This window comes from Tachyglossus aculeatus, chromosome 17, assembly GCF_015852505.1.
Source record: "Tachyglossus aculeatus isolate mTacAcu1 chromosome 17, mTacAcu1.pri, whole genome shotgun sequence".
NCBI lineage: Eukaryota > Metazoa > Chordata > Mammalia > Monotremata > Tachyglossidae > Tachyglossus > Tachyglossus aculeatus.
Genome location: NC_052082.1, coordinates 39,393,256 through 39,409,873, shown reverse-complemented (window position 1 = coordinate 39,409,873; position 16,618 = coordinate 39,393,256). Strand labels below are relative to the sequence as shown.

General features: G+C 48.8%; 1 protein-coding gene across 1 annotated transcript; it reads left to right on the top strand.

The window, feature by feature from the left end:
- The first annotated feature begins 1,729 nt into the window (after positions 1–1,729).
- LOC119939043 (C-type lectin domain family 2 member L-like) lies at positions 1,730–15,140 on the top strand. The gene is made up of 6 exons (XM_038758815.1): positions 1,730–1,924; positions 2,006–2,291; positions 4,110–4,208; positions 4,981–5,156; positions 13,944–14,047; positions 14,423–15,140. The coding sequence occupies exons 1-6, from the start codon at positions 1,730–1,732 to the stop codon at positions 14,577–14,579; spliced, it is 1,017 nt and encodes a 338-aa protein (XP_038614743.1). The 3' UTR covers positions 14,580–15,140.
- Positions 15,141–16,618: the final 1,478 nt, after the last annotated feature.

Genomic DNA, 16,618 nt, shown 5'->3' with positions numbered 1-16,618 from the left:
ATACTATCAGAACAAATATAATTATAGTTATATACACATCATTAATAAAATAGAGTAATAAACATGTACAAATAAAATAGAGTAATAAAAATGGGGGTACAGACTTCTTCTAGACTGTGAGCCTACTGTTGGGTAGGGACCGTCTCTATATGTTGCCAACTTGTACTTCCCAAGCGCTTAGTACAGTGCTCTGCACACAGTAAGCACTCAATAAATACGACTGATTGATTGATTGAAATGTTTAGGCAATACAGAAGGGAGAGAGACTAGGATAGCAAAATGAAATGAGAGATTAGTTGGGGAAGGCTTCCTGAAGAAAGTCCCAGAATCATAATGCCGAAGGGCAGCTCCCCACTTGGCTTACTCTACAAATCAATGAGCCAAAGGCCAAAGGCCCTTTCAGGTGATGCGACGTCACCTAGTGGAAAGAGACAGACCTGGGAGTCCGAGGCCCTGGGTTCCGATCTCAGCTTAGCCGCTTACCTGCTGCGTGACCTTGGACAAGTCACTTAACTTCTCTATGCCTCAATTCCCTCATCTGTAAAATGAGGGTTCAATCCTTGTTCTCGCTCCCACTTAGACCGTAAGCCCCACGTGGGTCCTGATTAACTTGTACTTACCCAGTGCTTATTACAGTGCTTGGCACATAGGAAGCACTTAATAATAATAATGATGACATTTATTAAGCGCTTACTAAGTGCCTTAACAAATACCACAGTTATTACTATGCAGGTCTATTGCAGTAGAGGCAACAGGAAGAAGTCCCAAGTAGGACACCAGGCACAAGATTCTCCTCGTGGCATTTTTTTTTTAAATGGCATTTGTTGTACTCTTATTATGAGCCAGGCACTATACTGAGCACGGCGAAAGATACAAAATAATCAGCTCCCACATGGGGCTCACAGTCTAAGTGGGATGGAGGACAAGGATTGAACCCTCATTTTACAGATGAGGGAATTGAGGCATAGAGAAGTTAAGCGACTTGTCCAACGTCACCCAGAGTCTGAGCGTGGCAGGGTCTGCATTAGAACCCAGGTCCTTCGGACTCCCAGGCCCTCGCTACTGCCTGGGGGAGAAATTTAAAGGAGGAAATGAGCGGGTGGATTGCTGTTCCCCTCTCCCTCAGACTGTGAGTTTCACGTGGGTCAGGTACTATGCCTGACCTGATTATCCTGTAATAATAATGATGGCGTTTATTAAGCGCCTACTATGTGCAAACAGAAGGAAGGAAGGGTGTGTGTGTGTGTGTGTGTGTAACTGGGGCAGCCCCCCAGCCCAAGAAGCAGAGCTGCTGTGACTTTTCTGCCCAGAGGGCCCCGACTGTTAGCTAAAAAGCCCAGTTGGCACGGTGTCGTGCGGCATTCCTCTCGCAGCCTTCCTCTTTAATAATAATAATATTATGATGGTATTTGTTAAGCGCTTACTATGTGCAAAGCACTGTTCTAAGCGCTGGAGCACTGCTCTAAGCGCTCCCCAAAGCCGCTGCGGGTCACGGGAGCCTTGATCGGCCCGGCCGAGAATCGGCAGTCCGTGGGGGAGGAGACAAGGACAGGGGGAGAGAGGGAATGAATGGGGGGGGGGGGGGGGGTGTGTGTGTGTGTGTGTGTGTGTGTGTGTGTGTGTGTGTGTGTGTGTGTGTGTGTGTGTGTGTGTGTGTGTGTGTGTGTGTGTGTGTGTGTGTGTGTGTGTGTGTGTGATCCCGTTCCCGCCGCCCTAGTGAGTTACTCCAATGAAGGCGGGCTCCCAGCCCCGCCTCCCCCCTCCAAGGTTCCTAGGTGCCAGTCCCGTCCTGTCCCGGACCGCCCCGCCCCTCCCCGCCCCGCCCCGGAATTCCTCCCGCTCGGGGTCCGCGGGGATCCCTCTCCCGGCTCGGCTTGGCTCGGTTCGGCCCCGCCCGTCCCGGAATTCCCCCAGCCCGGGGGCCGTGCGGCTCCGTCTCCCGGCTCGGCTCGGCTCGGCTCGGCCCAGTCCCGCCCCGGCCCGGCCCGACCCGGGCCCCCGCAAGTGGACGCAGCCCACCGGGCCCCGTCCGGACCGTCCCCCAGCGTTTTCTGGAGTGAGGGCGGCCGCGGGGGCCCGCACTTACGCTCCTGCAGCGGCTCTGGTCTCTGCTTCCCGGCGCCCGCCGTCCGGTCCTCCTCCTCCTCTGTCCGCCGTCCGCTCCTCGCTGCCCGCCGTCCGGTCCTCTGTGCCCGCCGTCCGGTCCGCCGCCCGCCCCGCCGGGCCGTCCATGCCCATGCAAGACCAACGCGAGTCCCGTCAGGCGGGGGCCTGGGGGAAGGGCATCGCCGGTAGGAGACACCCCCCCCCCCCGGCCAGCCGGGCTCCGAGGCCCGGGGTCGTTGGGCGGGCTGTCCGTCCGTCCGTCCGTTGCCGGAGAGGGGCGGAGCGCGGCCGGCGGGAGCTCCCTCCGGCCCGGCCCGGCCCGGCCCAGCCGGGCTCCGAGGCCCGGGGGGCCCCTGGGGTCGGGGGGCTGGTGGCAGGGAGCTGCGAGAAGCTGGTGGGGAGGCCGGGCCGGGCCGGGAGAGGTGGGGGCCCCGGGGGGCGGGGGAGCCCGCGGGAGGGCGAGGAGCCGGCGGACCGACCCCCGACCCCCGACCGGACGGGTCCCCGGACAGGCAGCCCGCGGCCCGGGACCTACAGCCGCCGCCGGGGGTCTGGCCTGCCCGCGGAACCCAGAGGCGAGATCGGAGGGAAGGAAACCCCCGGCCAGGCTGGGGAACCGGGGGTGTGGGGGGTGTTGGGGGGGTTATAGATAATAATAATGATAATGATAATAATGATGGCATTTGCTGTGCACTTACTAGGTGCCAAGCACTGTTTTACATGCTGGGGGATATACAGGGTAATCAGGTTGTCCCACATGGGGCTCACAGTCTTAACCCCCATTTTCCAAATGAGGTAATTGAGGCACAGAGAAGTTAAATGACTTGCCCAAGGTCATACAGCCGATAAGTGGCAGAGTCGAGATTAGAACTCACGACCTCTGACTCCCAAGCCCGTGCTCTTTCCACTGAGCCAGATGCACACTAGAACCCGGGAGAGGGCTGGGACTTTCCCTCCTCCCCGGTTTTGCACAATTGAATCCCGGCCCAGGTTAGGGAAGGGCCCCTTAAGTAAACCCAGACTGTTTCCCTTGGGCTTACTCTCTCCTTATCACTCCCTTTAGATTTATTTATTTCTGGCATTTAAGTGCTTACCGTGTGCCAGGCACTGTACCAAGCGCAGGGGTAGTTACAAGCTGATCAGGTGAGACACAGTCCCTGAACTACAGTTTAATCCCCATTTTACTGATGAAGGAACTGAGGCACAGAGAAGTTAAATTGACTTGCCCAAGGTCACCCAGCAGACAAGTTGCAGATGCAGGATTAGAACCCATGTTCTATTCACTAGGCCTTCATCATAAATAAATTATTATTAGTTGAGTAAATAATAAAGATTAATTCTGCGTGGAGGAGGTAGGGCGAGTTTGGAGGGAGGGATGGGGAGCCGTGGCTCGGTCTCCAGATAGAGAAAAAAAAAAGCAAGGTCATTCATTCATTCAATCGTATTTATTGAGCGCTTACTTTGTGCAGAGCACTGTACTAAGTGCTTGGAAAGTACAATTCGGCAACAAATAGAGACAATCCCTACCCAACAACGGGCTCACAGTCTAGAGGATTGAAAAACCAAGCTTTACTGTCTTAATCAAAACTAGGGTTCTGATAGTCTTTCCTACCCCAGTCACTACAGCTTCCTTCTGTGGTAACTAGCAACAAGTATTTTATAGTTTGTGAGTGGGCCTTTCCTCTTTTCCATGCCTAAATAAATCTAATTGAGTAATACACCTTGGACGTTATCTTGTGTAGATTTAATAAGTAGTAGATATTGCACAAGACTGTGAGTCTTATTTGAGCTTGATTCTTTGAGGTTTGGGGTCTTCATTACACTGGCACTCAGATCACAGCTTGACCCAGTGCCATGCTCACTAAACTAAATTGTAAAGGAATTAGTAGTAATAGTATGCATTAAGCGCTTATCATCATATACAGGGAACTGGACACCGTCCCTGGCCCTCAAGGAGCTCAGAATCTAAGAGAGCTACCTTAACTGACTCTGTCTTCTTGCAGCCATCATCTCCAGCAATCAAAAGAAACTTAGGAACCCATTCTTATGGATTGGTCTTCTGATTTGTTTGTTAATCTTTTCCATTCTCCCCTTTTATCCAGGTAAGTTCTGATGTGCTCTGGTTATGTTGATCTCCTTTTAGTCTGAGGCACACCACTTCTCTGGAGACTGAGCTTCCCCGGATGGTATTTAAGTGCTTACTATGTGCCAAGCACTGTACTAAAGGCTGGGATAGATAAGCAGGTTGGACACAGTCCCTGTCCCACTGGGCGCTCACAGTCCAAGGGGGGAAGAAGAGAGAACAGGTAGTCCCCATTTTGCAGATGAGGAAACTTAGGCCTGGGGCAGTTAGGGGATTTGCCCAAGACCACACAGCTGGTAAGTGGCAGAGCCGGGACTAGAACTGAGGTCCCTTTGCTCTCACGCCCATGCGCCCACCCTTCTTCTAGCCGCACCTCCTCCCTCACTTCCCTCTCTCAATCAATCAATCATATTTATTGAGCACTTACTGTGTGCAGAGCACTGTACTAAGCACTTGGGAAGTACAAGTTGGCAACATATACAGTCCCTACCCAACAGTGTGCTCACAGTCTAGAAGGGGGAAACAGAGAACAAAACCAAACATATTAACAAAATAAATAGAATAGATATGTACAAGCAAAATAAATAAATAAATATAAATAAATAGAGAAATAAATATGTACAAACATATATACATATATACACTGGCCCTTCGGATGGGGTGGCTCTCAGAATTGCAGAAAAGCCACAGAAGGTAGAAGAGTTGAAGCCCCTAGGCAAGAAAAGCCTCCACTGTCTGTCTGTTTTCTGCCATGGGTTTGGATTCCCCTTCTGTGGCACCTTTGTTTCTAGGATTGCGAGCTGGCTGTCCCATCTGCCCCTCGGAACCGTGTCCATCAGAGGCCTGGCAGTATCATCAAAGGAAGTGCTATTTCCTCTCTGAGGATCAAGGGCAGTGGACGGAGGGACAACAGGCCTGCTCCTCTCAGGGAGCATCCCTTGCTGTGATTGAAGATGAGAGAGAGCTGGTAAGGACACCATCACATCTCTTGCCTCTGACCTCCCCCTCTCTTTATGGAGCCTCATGTATTGTGTGCAGAGTCAGCCTGGGGCAGAGCTCAGTATGGGGAGAGTTTGAAGGCAAAACTTTGAGGACAGAAAGTCTGCCTCCTTTTCCACCTCCAGTGCGTTCAAAAAAATTGCAGGAATTGGTCAGGGAGAGAAAAGACACTGAGCCCAGAGCCTGATGGAGTGAAATTATGATACTGTGACTTTATAAACCCTTCATGTTACTTAGGCCATTTTAATCATCATATAAGTCCTGAAGTGATTAAGTGATTTGCACACCAGGTCAGTGGGAGAACTGAGACTAGAATTTGGGGCCCTAACTGCTAGGCCGTGTTATTTCCAATCAATCAATCATATTTATTGAGCGCTTACTGTGTAGAGAGTATCATACTAAGTTGTTGGGAGAGGATGATATAACAATATGACAGACACACTCTCTGCCCTCAATGAGCTTACAGTATAGAAGGGGTGACAGACATTACTGTATCAGCCTCCTCTCCGATTTCCCATCCTCCTGTCTCTCCCCACTTTAATCCATACTTCACGCCGCTGCCCGGATTGTCTTTGTCCAGAAACGCTCTGGGCATGTTACTCCCCTTCTCAAAACTCTCCAGTGGCTACCAGTCAACCTGCGCATCAGGCAGAAACTCCTCACACGGCTTCAAGGCTCTCCATCACTTCGCCCCCTCCTACCTCACCTCCTTTCTCTCCTTCTACAGCCCAGCCCGCACCCTCCGCTCCTCTGCCGCTAATCTCCTCACTGTGCCTCATTCTCGTCTGTCCTGCCGTCGACCTCCGGCCCACATCATCCCCCTGGCCTGGAATGCCCTCCCTCCCCACATCCGCCAAGCTAGCTCTCTTCCTCCCTTCAAGGCCCTACTGAGAACTCACCTCCTCCAGGAGGCCTTCCCAGACTGAGCCCCCTCCCTCCTCTCCCCCTCCACCCCGTCTCCATCCCCCCGCCTTACCTCCTTCCCTTCTCCACAGCACCTGTATATATGTATATATATTTGTACGTATTTATTACTCTATTTATTTATTTATTTTACCTGTACATATTTATTCTACTTATTTTGTTAATATGTTTTGTTTTTTCTCTGCCTCCCCCTTCTAAACTGTGAGCCCACTGTTGGGTAGGGACTGTCTCTATACGTTGCCAACTTGTACTTCCCAAGCGCTTAGTACAGTGCTCTGTACACAGTAAGCGCTCAATAAATACGATTGAATGAATTAATATAAATAAGTAAATTACGGATAGCTACATAAGTGGTGTGGGGCTGGGCGGGGTGATGAATAACGGGAGCAAGTCAGGGCAATGCAGAAAGGAGTGGAAGAAAAGGAAAAGTGGGCTTAATCAGGGAAGGCCTCAGAGATTTGCCTTCAATAAGGATTAAAAGTGGGGGAGAGTAATCGTCTGTTGGATATGAACAGGGAGGACATTCCAGGCCCAAAGCAGGTCACGGGTGCGAGGTCGGTAGTGAGATACAGTGAGTCAGTTGGCATTAAAGGGGTGAAGTGCGTGGGCTGGGTTGTAATAGGACACTGCCTCTAAGGAACCCAACTCCACCAGTATTTATTGTGTACTTTCTCTGCAGTGTGCTGCACTAAGTATTTGAGTGAGTACCTTAGAATTAGTAAAATAAGAGTTCTGCTCTCAAGGAAGTGACAATCTAGCATGGGAGACAGACCAAAAAATCAGATGAGAGAGAAGGTATTCACACATGAGTTAGTGATTGAGTACTAGAATATTCAAGGTATGAATATTCTCTAGACTGTAATGGGCAGGGAATATCTCTACCAACTCTGTTAGTCACCTGTATTTGTTGAGCGCTGTGTGCAGAACACTGAACTAAGCACTTGGGAGAGTACTGTATAACAAAATAAACAGACATTCCCTGCCCACAGCAAGCTTACAGTCTAGAGAGGGAGAAAGACATTAATATAAATAAATTACAGATATGTGCATAAGTGCTGTGAGGCTGGGGTGGGGGATGAATAAAGGGAGCAAGTCAAGATAACGCAGAAGGGAATTGAAAGGAAGAGGGCATAGTCAGGGGAGACCTCCTTGGAGGAGTTGTTCTTTCAGTAAGGCTTTGAGGAGCGGGAGAGTAATTTTCTGTCAGATATGAGGAGGGAGGGCATCCCAGACCAGAGGTGAGACTTGGGCAAGAGGTCAGTGGCATGATAGACGAGATCGAAGTACAATGAGAAGGTTAGCATTAGAGGAGTGTAGTAAGTGCGCTGGGTTGTAGTAGATGAGTAGCGAGGTGAAGTAGGAGGGGGCAAGGAGATTGAGTGGTTTAAAGCCAATAGTGAGAAGTTTCCATTTGATGCAGAGGTGGATGAGCAACCAGTGGAGGTTCTTGAGAAGTGGGGAAACGTGGCCTGAGCGATTTTGTAGAAAAATGGTCTGGGCAGCAGAGTGAGGTATGGACTGGAATGGGGAGAGATAGGAGGCAGGGAGGTCAGCAAGGCAGCTAGGATAGGAGAAGGCAGGATAGGAGAAGTGATTGGATTAACATTATAGTAGTTTGGAAGAAGAGGAAAGGGAGGATTTACTCTCCCAAGCGCTTATTACAGTGCTCTGCTGCACTCAATAAATTCCACTGATTGATAAGGGCTTCACAAGAGCTTGGAAGAATTTAAGTGCCTTGATGACACATAGGTGCTGGAGAGGCAATAGGGGTGAAATCTAAGCAGAGGAGGTCAGAAATTAATCAGGGAAGAGCCCTCTGATGAAAATAGGCCTCCAGAAGGGCTTTGAGGATGGAGAAGGGTATAATCTTATGGATTTGAAGGGAGAGAGAAATTCAGGATATGAGAGTGGTGGGCAGCAGTTGAGGTGGGAAAAAGGGCCTTGAAGATGGAGAGAGCAGTGGTTTGCCGGGGTGATGGGGAAGGGAGCTCCAGAGAGGAGGAAGACATGAGCAAGAGGTTGGAGAGGAGAGAGAGAAAAGAGCAAAGCATAGAGGATAGGTTGACTTGATGGTAACATGAAGTGTGTGAGTTAAGTGTAATGGGAGAGGAGTGACAATGAGTAGTGGGGAGACTGCATATGGAATGTCTGGAAGCCAATGATTAGGAGTTTCTGCTGATGCAGAGAGGAATGGACAAAGGAGAAGTGTGCAGAATGATGTGGAAGAATGACTCAAGCAGTAGATGGATGGACTGGAGAGGCTCAAGCTGGTTTGAAATCACTGTTGCTTCCAGGGAAGATGAGTAATTCAGTTTGGACATGCTGAATTTGAGGTGCTGGTGGGATATCGATGTAGAAATGACCTGGAGGCAGGAGGACATGTGAGAAAGCAGAGGAGGAGAGAAGTCAGGGCTGGAGAGGTAGATAATGAGGATCATTGCTGGCAGTGGTAGTTGAAGCCGTGAGAACAGATGAACTCATCAAGAGAAAGTGTAGAATAGAAGAGGACCCAGGACAGAGCTTTAAGGAATCCTCACAGTCACAGACTGGTAGGCAGAGGAAGAGCCAACAAAAATGATTAAGAAGGACCAGTTAGAGGAGGAGAACCAGAAGAGAACTGTCAGTGAAACCAAGGTTAGATTGTGTTTCCAGGAGAAGGGGATTGTCCACAGTTTCGCAGGCATCAGAGAGGTCAAGGAGGATTAGGATGGAGGGGAGGGCTTTAAGTTTGGCAGGAAAGAGGTCACTGGTGACCTTGGAGAGAACAGTGTCAATAGAGTGAAGAGTATGCAGACCAAATTGTTGAGGGTCAAGAAGGGAGGTGAAGGAGAGAAAGTGGCGGCAGCAGCTGTAGATGAGTTTAGACAGAAATAGGTGCAGGAGATGGAACAACAGGTTGAGGAAGCCATGGGATTGAGAAAAGGTTATTTTTGGAAATTGGGGGACAAGGGCATGTTTTAAGTCAGAAGGGAAGACTGTAGACAGCTTGTTGTGGGCATGGAATGTGTCTATAATATTGATATTTTGTACTCTTCCAAGCACTTAGTACGGTGCTCTGCACAGTTAGTGCTCAATAAATACAAATGACTGACTGACTGACTGGAAGAAGCCATCAGAAGGTGGCTGTCTGGAAGGGAAGAAAAGTTGGTGCAAGTGTTTTTAGAGGGTGAGATGGGCTGGGAGGCACAGCTGGAGGGGGTAGATTTGAAAGTAGGTAAGAGATCTCCTCTTGAGAGATGCCTGAGAAGGATGAATGGATGTTGGGCTGGCAGGAAATTGAGGAAGTGAGGGGGAGAATCTGGGGGGATCAACAGGGTGAGAGCAGAGGAAAGTGGGGCCTGTAGAGGTTTTAGGGGAGAAGCAAAGGTCTGGAGTGGGAGAGGAATAGGCAGCAGAGTCAGTGAGGGTGACATAGTGTTGCTGAGCAGAACAGAGCAGAGTTACAGTAAATCAGGGTGAATTTGAAGTAGCTGAAGTCGGTCTGGTTTGTGTATTTCCACCTACACTGCTCCAGGTAAGCAAGTGTACTATTCAGGTGTTCTAGGGTGTAAGGTTGCGGCAGAATGAGAGGAGAAGGAGTGGAGTATGGCAGAGAGGGTGGAGTTGAGGGTGCAGATTTCTTCATTTCAAGAGAAGGGAGTTTGAGAAGAGTCCATAATCAATCAATCAATCGTATTTATTGAGCACTTACTGTGTCCTGAGCACTGTACTAAGCGCTTGGGAAGTACAAGTTGGCAACATAAACATTATGAAACATTATGAAACATTATGGGTTCGAATAAGTGATGGTAGTGGTCTAGAGTTGAGATGGAAGAGGGTAGGGGAGCAGAGGAAGTTTTACAGGGACGGAAGGTATGGGAGAGAAGTTGGTTATGAAATTGTGGTTGGAGAGTGGTAAGTTTAGAAATGGTATAATGACAAATGGTTATGAGGTGGGGTAGAGTGGGAGGTTGGTGGAATTGAAGGTTGAGGAGAAGCAGGTGGCTGGGGAGGGTCTTCAGGATCATCCACAAGGGGGTTGAAGTCCCTGAGGATCAGTGTATGGGAGGAAAAGGAGAGAAGAAGGCTGAGAGAGGTGTCAGAAATTGCTCAGTTGTTCAGAAATTGGGAGGTGAGACTAGGAGTTTGGGAGGTGACTGCAACAAGTCATCGAAGTGGGTGTTGGTGGATGAGGTGAGCTTTGGGGGATGGCCAGGGAGGGATGGGGGTGAAAACAGCATTGGTGGGCAAGAAGCAGGCTGAATGCTTCCACTTTTCCAGTGAGTCAGGGGCTGGGAGAAGGTGAAGCCCACTCGGAAGAGAGTGATGGGGGAGGCAGTATTGTCTTGAGCGAGCCAGGTTTCAGTGATGGTGAGAAGGAACAGATTGGTTCCGGAACTGGGATCAGGAATAAGAACAGGTCCCGAAAAGATAAGGAAGAGGATGAGGGGGATCTTGCCTATGATGGAGTGGGGATTCTTCAGGCACATTGAGAGAGGTTGGAGGGAAAGGGCATGGCATCAGGGGTGTGGGGTGGGTTGGGTAGACATGAGCTGAAAGGGTGTGATGCTGGGGATGGGGTGGGAGGTTGCAGCAGCAGTCGTAAAGGAGGGCAGGGATATGATGAGCAAAGTGAGAGATTGGTGAGGTCATGGTGAAGGTCAGCAGCATCCAGAACCCAGTCAATCAATCAATTATTTTTATTGAGCACTTACAGAGTGAGTGTTTGGGAAAGTGCTTGGGAAAGCACAATACAACAGAGTTGGTAGATGTGATCCCTACCCACAAGGAGCTTATGATCTGCAGAATGAAGAATTTAGGGATATGTACATCGATGCTGTGTGATTCAGGTGAACATCAAAGTGCTTAAGGGGTACACAGCCAAGTTGATAGTCAAAGCAGAGGGGAGGGTGGATGGGGAAATGAGGGCTTAATCAGGTGTCACCCTCGTGTGGGGACGGGTTTGAGTATCGGTGCGGCATACGATTGATGAAGAGTGAGAGCCATGCAAGATTTATTCTGCATGGTGAATTGAACTTCCCTTTTGGGAGGAATATGCTTATTTAGTTACTCTTTTTTGTTTGTTTGTTTTATGGGATTTGTGCTCGCATGGTGAAGTACCTAGGTCCCTCCCCACAAACACTTCCCACCCAGGAGGAATACACTTACGTGGCCAGTATGGTCCCCAATTTCTACCAGCTGGTGGAACTGGGAAGGAGATGCTGTTTGTCTCCAGGGTCTACCTTTCAAATCACCCAGTAACAGGCTGCCTTTCAGATCACCTGGAAATCGAGCCCCACGCCACAGGGGATACTCAATTCTCCTTGCTTCATTGAGGAGGTCCGATCGGTCACTTGAAACTCGAAGGTATGGGATGTGTTTACTTCGTGTTGCTCACTGCCAGCCCCTCTGGTGTTAATGAGCTAAGCTTGTCTGCCTGGCCAAGGTGTGACAGGTCACATCAGGAAAGGCCTCTTGGAAGGGTAGTGATTTTAGGAGGGTTTTGAAGATGGGGAAAGTTGCGGACTATTGAGTATCAAGAGTTAGGTAGCTCCAGGCTCTAGGGAGAATGTGGGCGGGGGGCCTGCCGCAAGAGAGATGAAATTGGGGTACAGTGAATAGGTTGGTATTAGTGGAGCAAAATGTACAGATTGGGATGCAGTAGATCAGCAAGGTAAAGTGGGAGGTAGAGACATGAATAGTACTGTAAGCCTATGGTAAGGAGTTTCTGTTTGATGCGGAGATGGATGAGAAGCCACTGGAGGTTCTTGAGGAATGGGGAAATGTGGACTGAAAGATTTTTTCAGAAAAATGATCTGGGCAGAAGAGTGACGTATGGACTGGAGAAGGGAGAGCCAGGGAGGTCAGCAAGGAGGCTGATGAAGTAGTCAGGGAGGAAAGTAAGTGCAAGTGCAGTCCTGAGGGTCCAGAGTCTCAAGGGGATGGGGGTATGCTTCAATGGGACTGTTTCATAGCCAGAGTCAGGGCCTCAGTGAACCACAGATGTCAGGTGTCAGAGCCTGTCTGAGCGGAGTCTATAAACTCCGTAGAGAAATCTTGACATTGTTCCCTGCTTTTCTCCTACACTTTGCTTGCAGCAAAAGTCATATCCGTTGTGTCAGGGATGGTGGATGAGCCGAGGACTAAAGAATCTGTGCAGAGGAATTGATTCCAGTGCTAGTGGCTTGTATTGCCATTCTCACACACTCTTGTCCCTGCTGGTCTTGTTCCAACATGGGTAGACAGTGCAGTAAGAGTATAAGTGGGCAAGGATGCAGCATTTGGCAAAGTACATCAATCAGTTAATCAGTTAATGGTATTTATTGAGTGCTTAATGCTTACTTTTTGCAGGGCACAGTAATTAGAGCTGGGGAGAATTCAATACAGTAGAGTTGGTGGACCATGATTCCTGTCTACAAGGAGCTTAAGTCTAAGTCTCTGTCCACATTAACCAGCTATGGATGGAGTTAGGATTAGAAAGCAGCATGGCCTAGTGGAAAGAGTGCAGGTCGGGGAATCAGAACCAATCCATCAAATCTGAGCGCTCATTGTGTGCAAAGCACTATACTTAATGCTTAGGAGAATACAATATAACAGGGTTGGTAGACATGTTCTCTGCCCACAGTGAGCTTACAATCATTGTGGAACTGTAAACTCATTGTACATAAGTGTACATAAGTGTTGTGGGACTGAGGGAGGGCTGAATAAAGGGAGAAGATTCCAAGTGCAGAAAACTTGGGTTCTAATTGTGGCTCTACCATTTGCCTGCTGTGTGACATTGGGCAAGTCACTTCTCTTTGCCTCAGTTTCCTCAAATGTAAAATGAGAATTCAATACCTGTTCTCCCACCTACTTACCCTGTGAGGCCTATGAGAGACAGGGACTGTGTCTGACCTGATTAACTTATATCTACCCCAGTGCTTAGAACAGTGCTTGATACAGAGTAAGTGCTTAATATATATAATAATTATTATTATCAAATTATTATATATAATATAATAATAGTAATAATAATAATAATAATTAGAACCCATTATATTCCCAGAATCACATTCCTTCCCCTGGCCCAATAGGAGGGTTTGAAGAGCAGTGAGATCCCAAAATCTCTCTTTCCTTCCCGAAGTTGGTGGTAAGGCCTTGAAAACCTGGGCATTTCCTCAGTGGTCCACATGTTGAGTAAGAACCTATGAAGACAACCGAGTGATATATCAGCTCCTATTTAGAGATCTGTCACTTCCCAGCTGACACATGACCAGATCTGGGTGTTCTGCCATCCTTCTTAATGATGTCAACCCAGGGTGTGCCCCATATCGGGTTTTCATCTGTTTGGCTGGCAAACTCTTCTCTGGTCTGCATCGTCCTCAGGGGGTAGAGAGTGCGCAGAGAAGATCAGAAAAGTGTTTTAGCGATCTATTTAAGATTCCCCCTTTGCTGTGATGAGGGCTTTGTCCGAGTGTTACTGTGCTGAGGTGGAAGGTGGCAACCTCCCTTTTTTTAATGGTATTTGTTAAGCACTTACAATGTGCCAGGCACTGTATTAAGCACTATGGTAGATACAGGATAATCAGGGTGCACACAGTCCCTGCCCACATAGGCGTCAGTCTTAATTCCTGTTTTACAAATGAGGACACTGAAGCTCAGAGAAGTGATTTGCCTGAGGTCACACAGCAGACAGTTGGCAGAGCGAGGATTAGAACCCAGGTCATCTGACTCCCAGGCCCATGCTGCCTCACTCTGGTTTCTTCCGGGTCCTGTCACCCCATTCCACTCCCATCCTCACATGTCCCTGGCAGAGAGAGCGACATGTGGCCTGACATTGCTTGGGGATTGAATCATGGCGTTTTCATTCCAGACCACTCTAAGAAAACTCATGTTTAAGAAAGAATGTTGGATTGGGCTTCGCAGGAATGAGAGCTATTTCTTCTGGGTGAATGGCACTAAGCTGGACTCGGAAAGGTAAGACTGGCTTGATTGTGTAGAGAAGCACGTGTTTGTGGACAGTGGGGAGGGGCAAGTCTGCTCCTTCTTCCACCAGCAAGCTTTAGCAGGGGCAGGACTGGGTTGGGAAAACCAGGAAAAAAAATCACCTGGGGGTGGCGGGGAGAGGGGAAAGGAGGGAGGGGAGAGAGGCTGGTGTTTTCTGGACTGCCCTGATAGACAGAAAAAAGAACAAAATGTCCTGGGGTTCCTCATCAGGATTTCTCTTTCATCTCAGCTCCGGAAAAAAAGAGAAGCCCCCTGCCTATCTAATCCAACTTATGACTCTCACATAGATTGGAAATGGTTCCTTTTAGTAACTTAATCTTGCCCATATCTCTTCATGTGCTTCAGGTTCCAAGTGGAAGACCATGCAGACTGTGCCTATATCACTCCATCCACTGTGTCTACCTCATCCTGTGAGATGCGCAGGAACTGGATCTGCAGCTGCCGGCCTTTCCAATCTCCCAGGTCCATCCATCAAACAAGATCTCCTCCGAACACCAAATGATTGTCAAGAGACCAAGCAAAGTAATTTTCTCTTAAAGCTAGTTATTATTAATAATAATAGTAATTATGGTATTTATTAAGGACTTCTTATTTGCTGGCATGGGTCCACCACAGATCAGACAGTCACTGTCCTTCATGGGGCTCACAGTGTAAGTTGGGAGAAACAGGTATTTAGTTCCCTTTTTGCAGATGAGAAAATTGAGGTACAGAGAGGTTGTGTCTTGTCCTAGGGTTTCATTATTCCTCTGTGATATTTAAGTGCTTACTATGTGCCAGGCACCTTACTAAACTCTGGGGTAAATACAAAGCTAATGAGATTGGACACAGTCCCTGTCCCACATGGGCTTCACAGTCATAATCCCCATTTTACAGATGCAGTAACTGAGGCATAGAGAAATGAAGTGATTTGCCCAAGCTGCAGAGCCTACCAAGTACCCAAGCCCTCCGACTCCCACGCATGTGTCCTGATCACCAGACACAACAGTTCAGAGGCAGAGCCAGGACTTGAACCTGGGACTCCTAACTCCCAGGCCCATTCTCTTTCTATTACACTGTACTATCTCCCAACTTCTCAGTATTTATTATTATTATTATTATTAATCATATTAATAAATACAGTTTATTTATTTATTTACGATTTATTTATTTAATATGGTTTATTTGTATAATACCACCTCCTCCCTTCCCCTCCCACTCCTTCCCTCCCTCCTCCTGTCCTCCCTTTCCTTCCCTCAGCTCCCGGGGAAGCCCCCCTCCTCCAGATGGAAGTCACCCACCTCCCGCCCAGAAGCCGCCATGAGCAATGTTCTAGGAGACTGGCGCCTGGACTGGGTCTCCCCCTGGTCGCGAGCATCCTGGAGCGTGAGGGAGTGGTGGGAAGAGGTGTCGAGGAGGAATTGTCCCGGGAGCCGGTTTCCGGGGAGCTGGGCAAGGCACAGCCCACCCGGAAGTCAGCCAGAGCCCGACAGGAGCGTGGCCACACCTTGGCCAGAGCTGGGGCCGTGGCACGTGCTGGATGGCATGCCATTCCCATTCAGCCCCGCGTGCTCGCCTTTCTCTCAGCGCTTCCTGTGGACTAAGCCCCGGGGTAGACACAGCGGGTCAGACACGGCCCCTGTCATTCATTCAGTTGTATTTACTGAGCACTTACTGTGTGCAGAATACTGTACCAAGTGCTTGGAAGGACAGTTTAGCAACAAATAGACAATCCCTGCCCACAAAACACTCACAGTCTAGAAGTGGGGAGATCAGAACAAGTTAGCAGGCATCAATAGTCACCCCTAGGGACCCTGTTACTATTGCCACAGCTCTATGAGAGCTGCCTCTGCCCAGACTGATTAAAAAACAAGATTCATTCTCTTGAGTCCTTGTGCCTTACCCAGTCTTTGCTGTCCAATGTTTAGCTCAGGAACATGGAGGCAGTGAGGTCTAGAGGAAACAGTAGATGTGGGAGTCTGGAAACATGGGTTGATGATAATGACTGTGGTACTTGCTAAATGCTTACCATATGCCAAGCACTCTACTAAGTGCTGGGGTAAATACAAGATAATTAATTACCACATGGGGCTCACAGTCTAGGGAGGGAGGACAAGTATTGAATTCCGACTTGGCAGATGAGGGAACTGAGTCACGAAAAAGTGAAGTGATTTGTCCAAGGTCATACAGCAAGTACATGGCAGAGCCAGGATCAGAACCCAGGTCCTCTGATTTCCAGGCCTGTACTTTTTCCACTAGACCTTGCTGTGTTCCAATCCCAGTTCTACCAGCCACCTGCCATGGGATCTGGGTCTCTTAACCACTCTGGGTCTCAGTCTTCTTATCTGTAAAATGAGCATAATAATCCCTCTCACAGGGATCTTGGGAGGATAAAATAAGATTGTTTATTGTAAGACATTTTGGAACTGTGCAAAAAGTAAAATGGGGTTTAAAGACCTATCCTCCCTCCACTTGAAACTGTGAACCCCAAATGGGACAGGGGTTCACAATCAGGTGCTCTGATTGTGTTGTCTATCTCACTTTTAGCTTAGTGCTGAGCATAGA

Coding starts and splice junctions, on each gene's coding strand:
- LOC119939043 (XM_038758815.1), top strand. CDS start 1,730: ATGAAGGCGGGCTCCCAGCCCCGCCTCCCCCCTCCAAGGTTCCTAGGT. Junction 1,925..2,005: donor ATTCCCCCAGCCCGGGGGCC/GTGCGGCTCCGT, acceptor GGCCCCCGCAAG/TGGACGCAGCCCACCGGGCC. Junction 14,048..14,422: donor ACTAAGCTGGACTCGGAAAG/GTAAGACTGGCT, acceptor CATGTGCTTCAG/GTTCCAAGTGGAAGACCATG.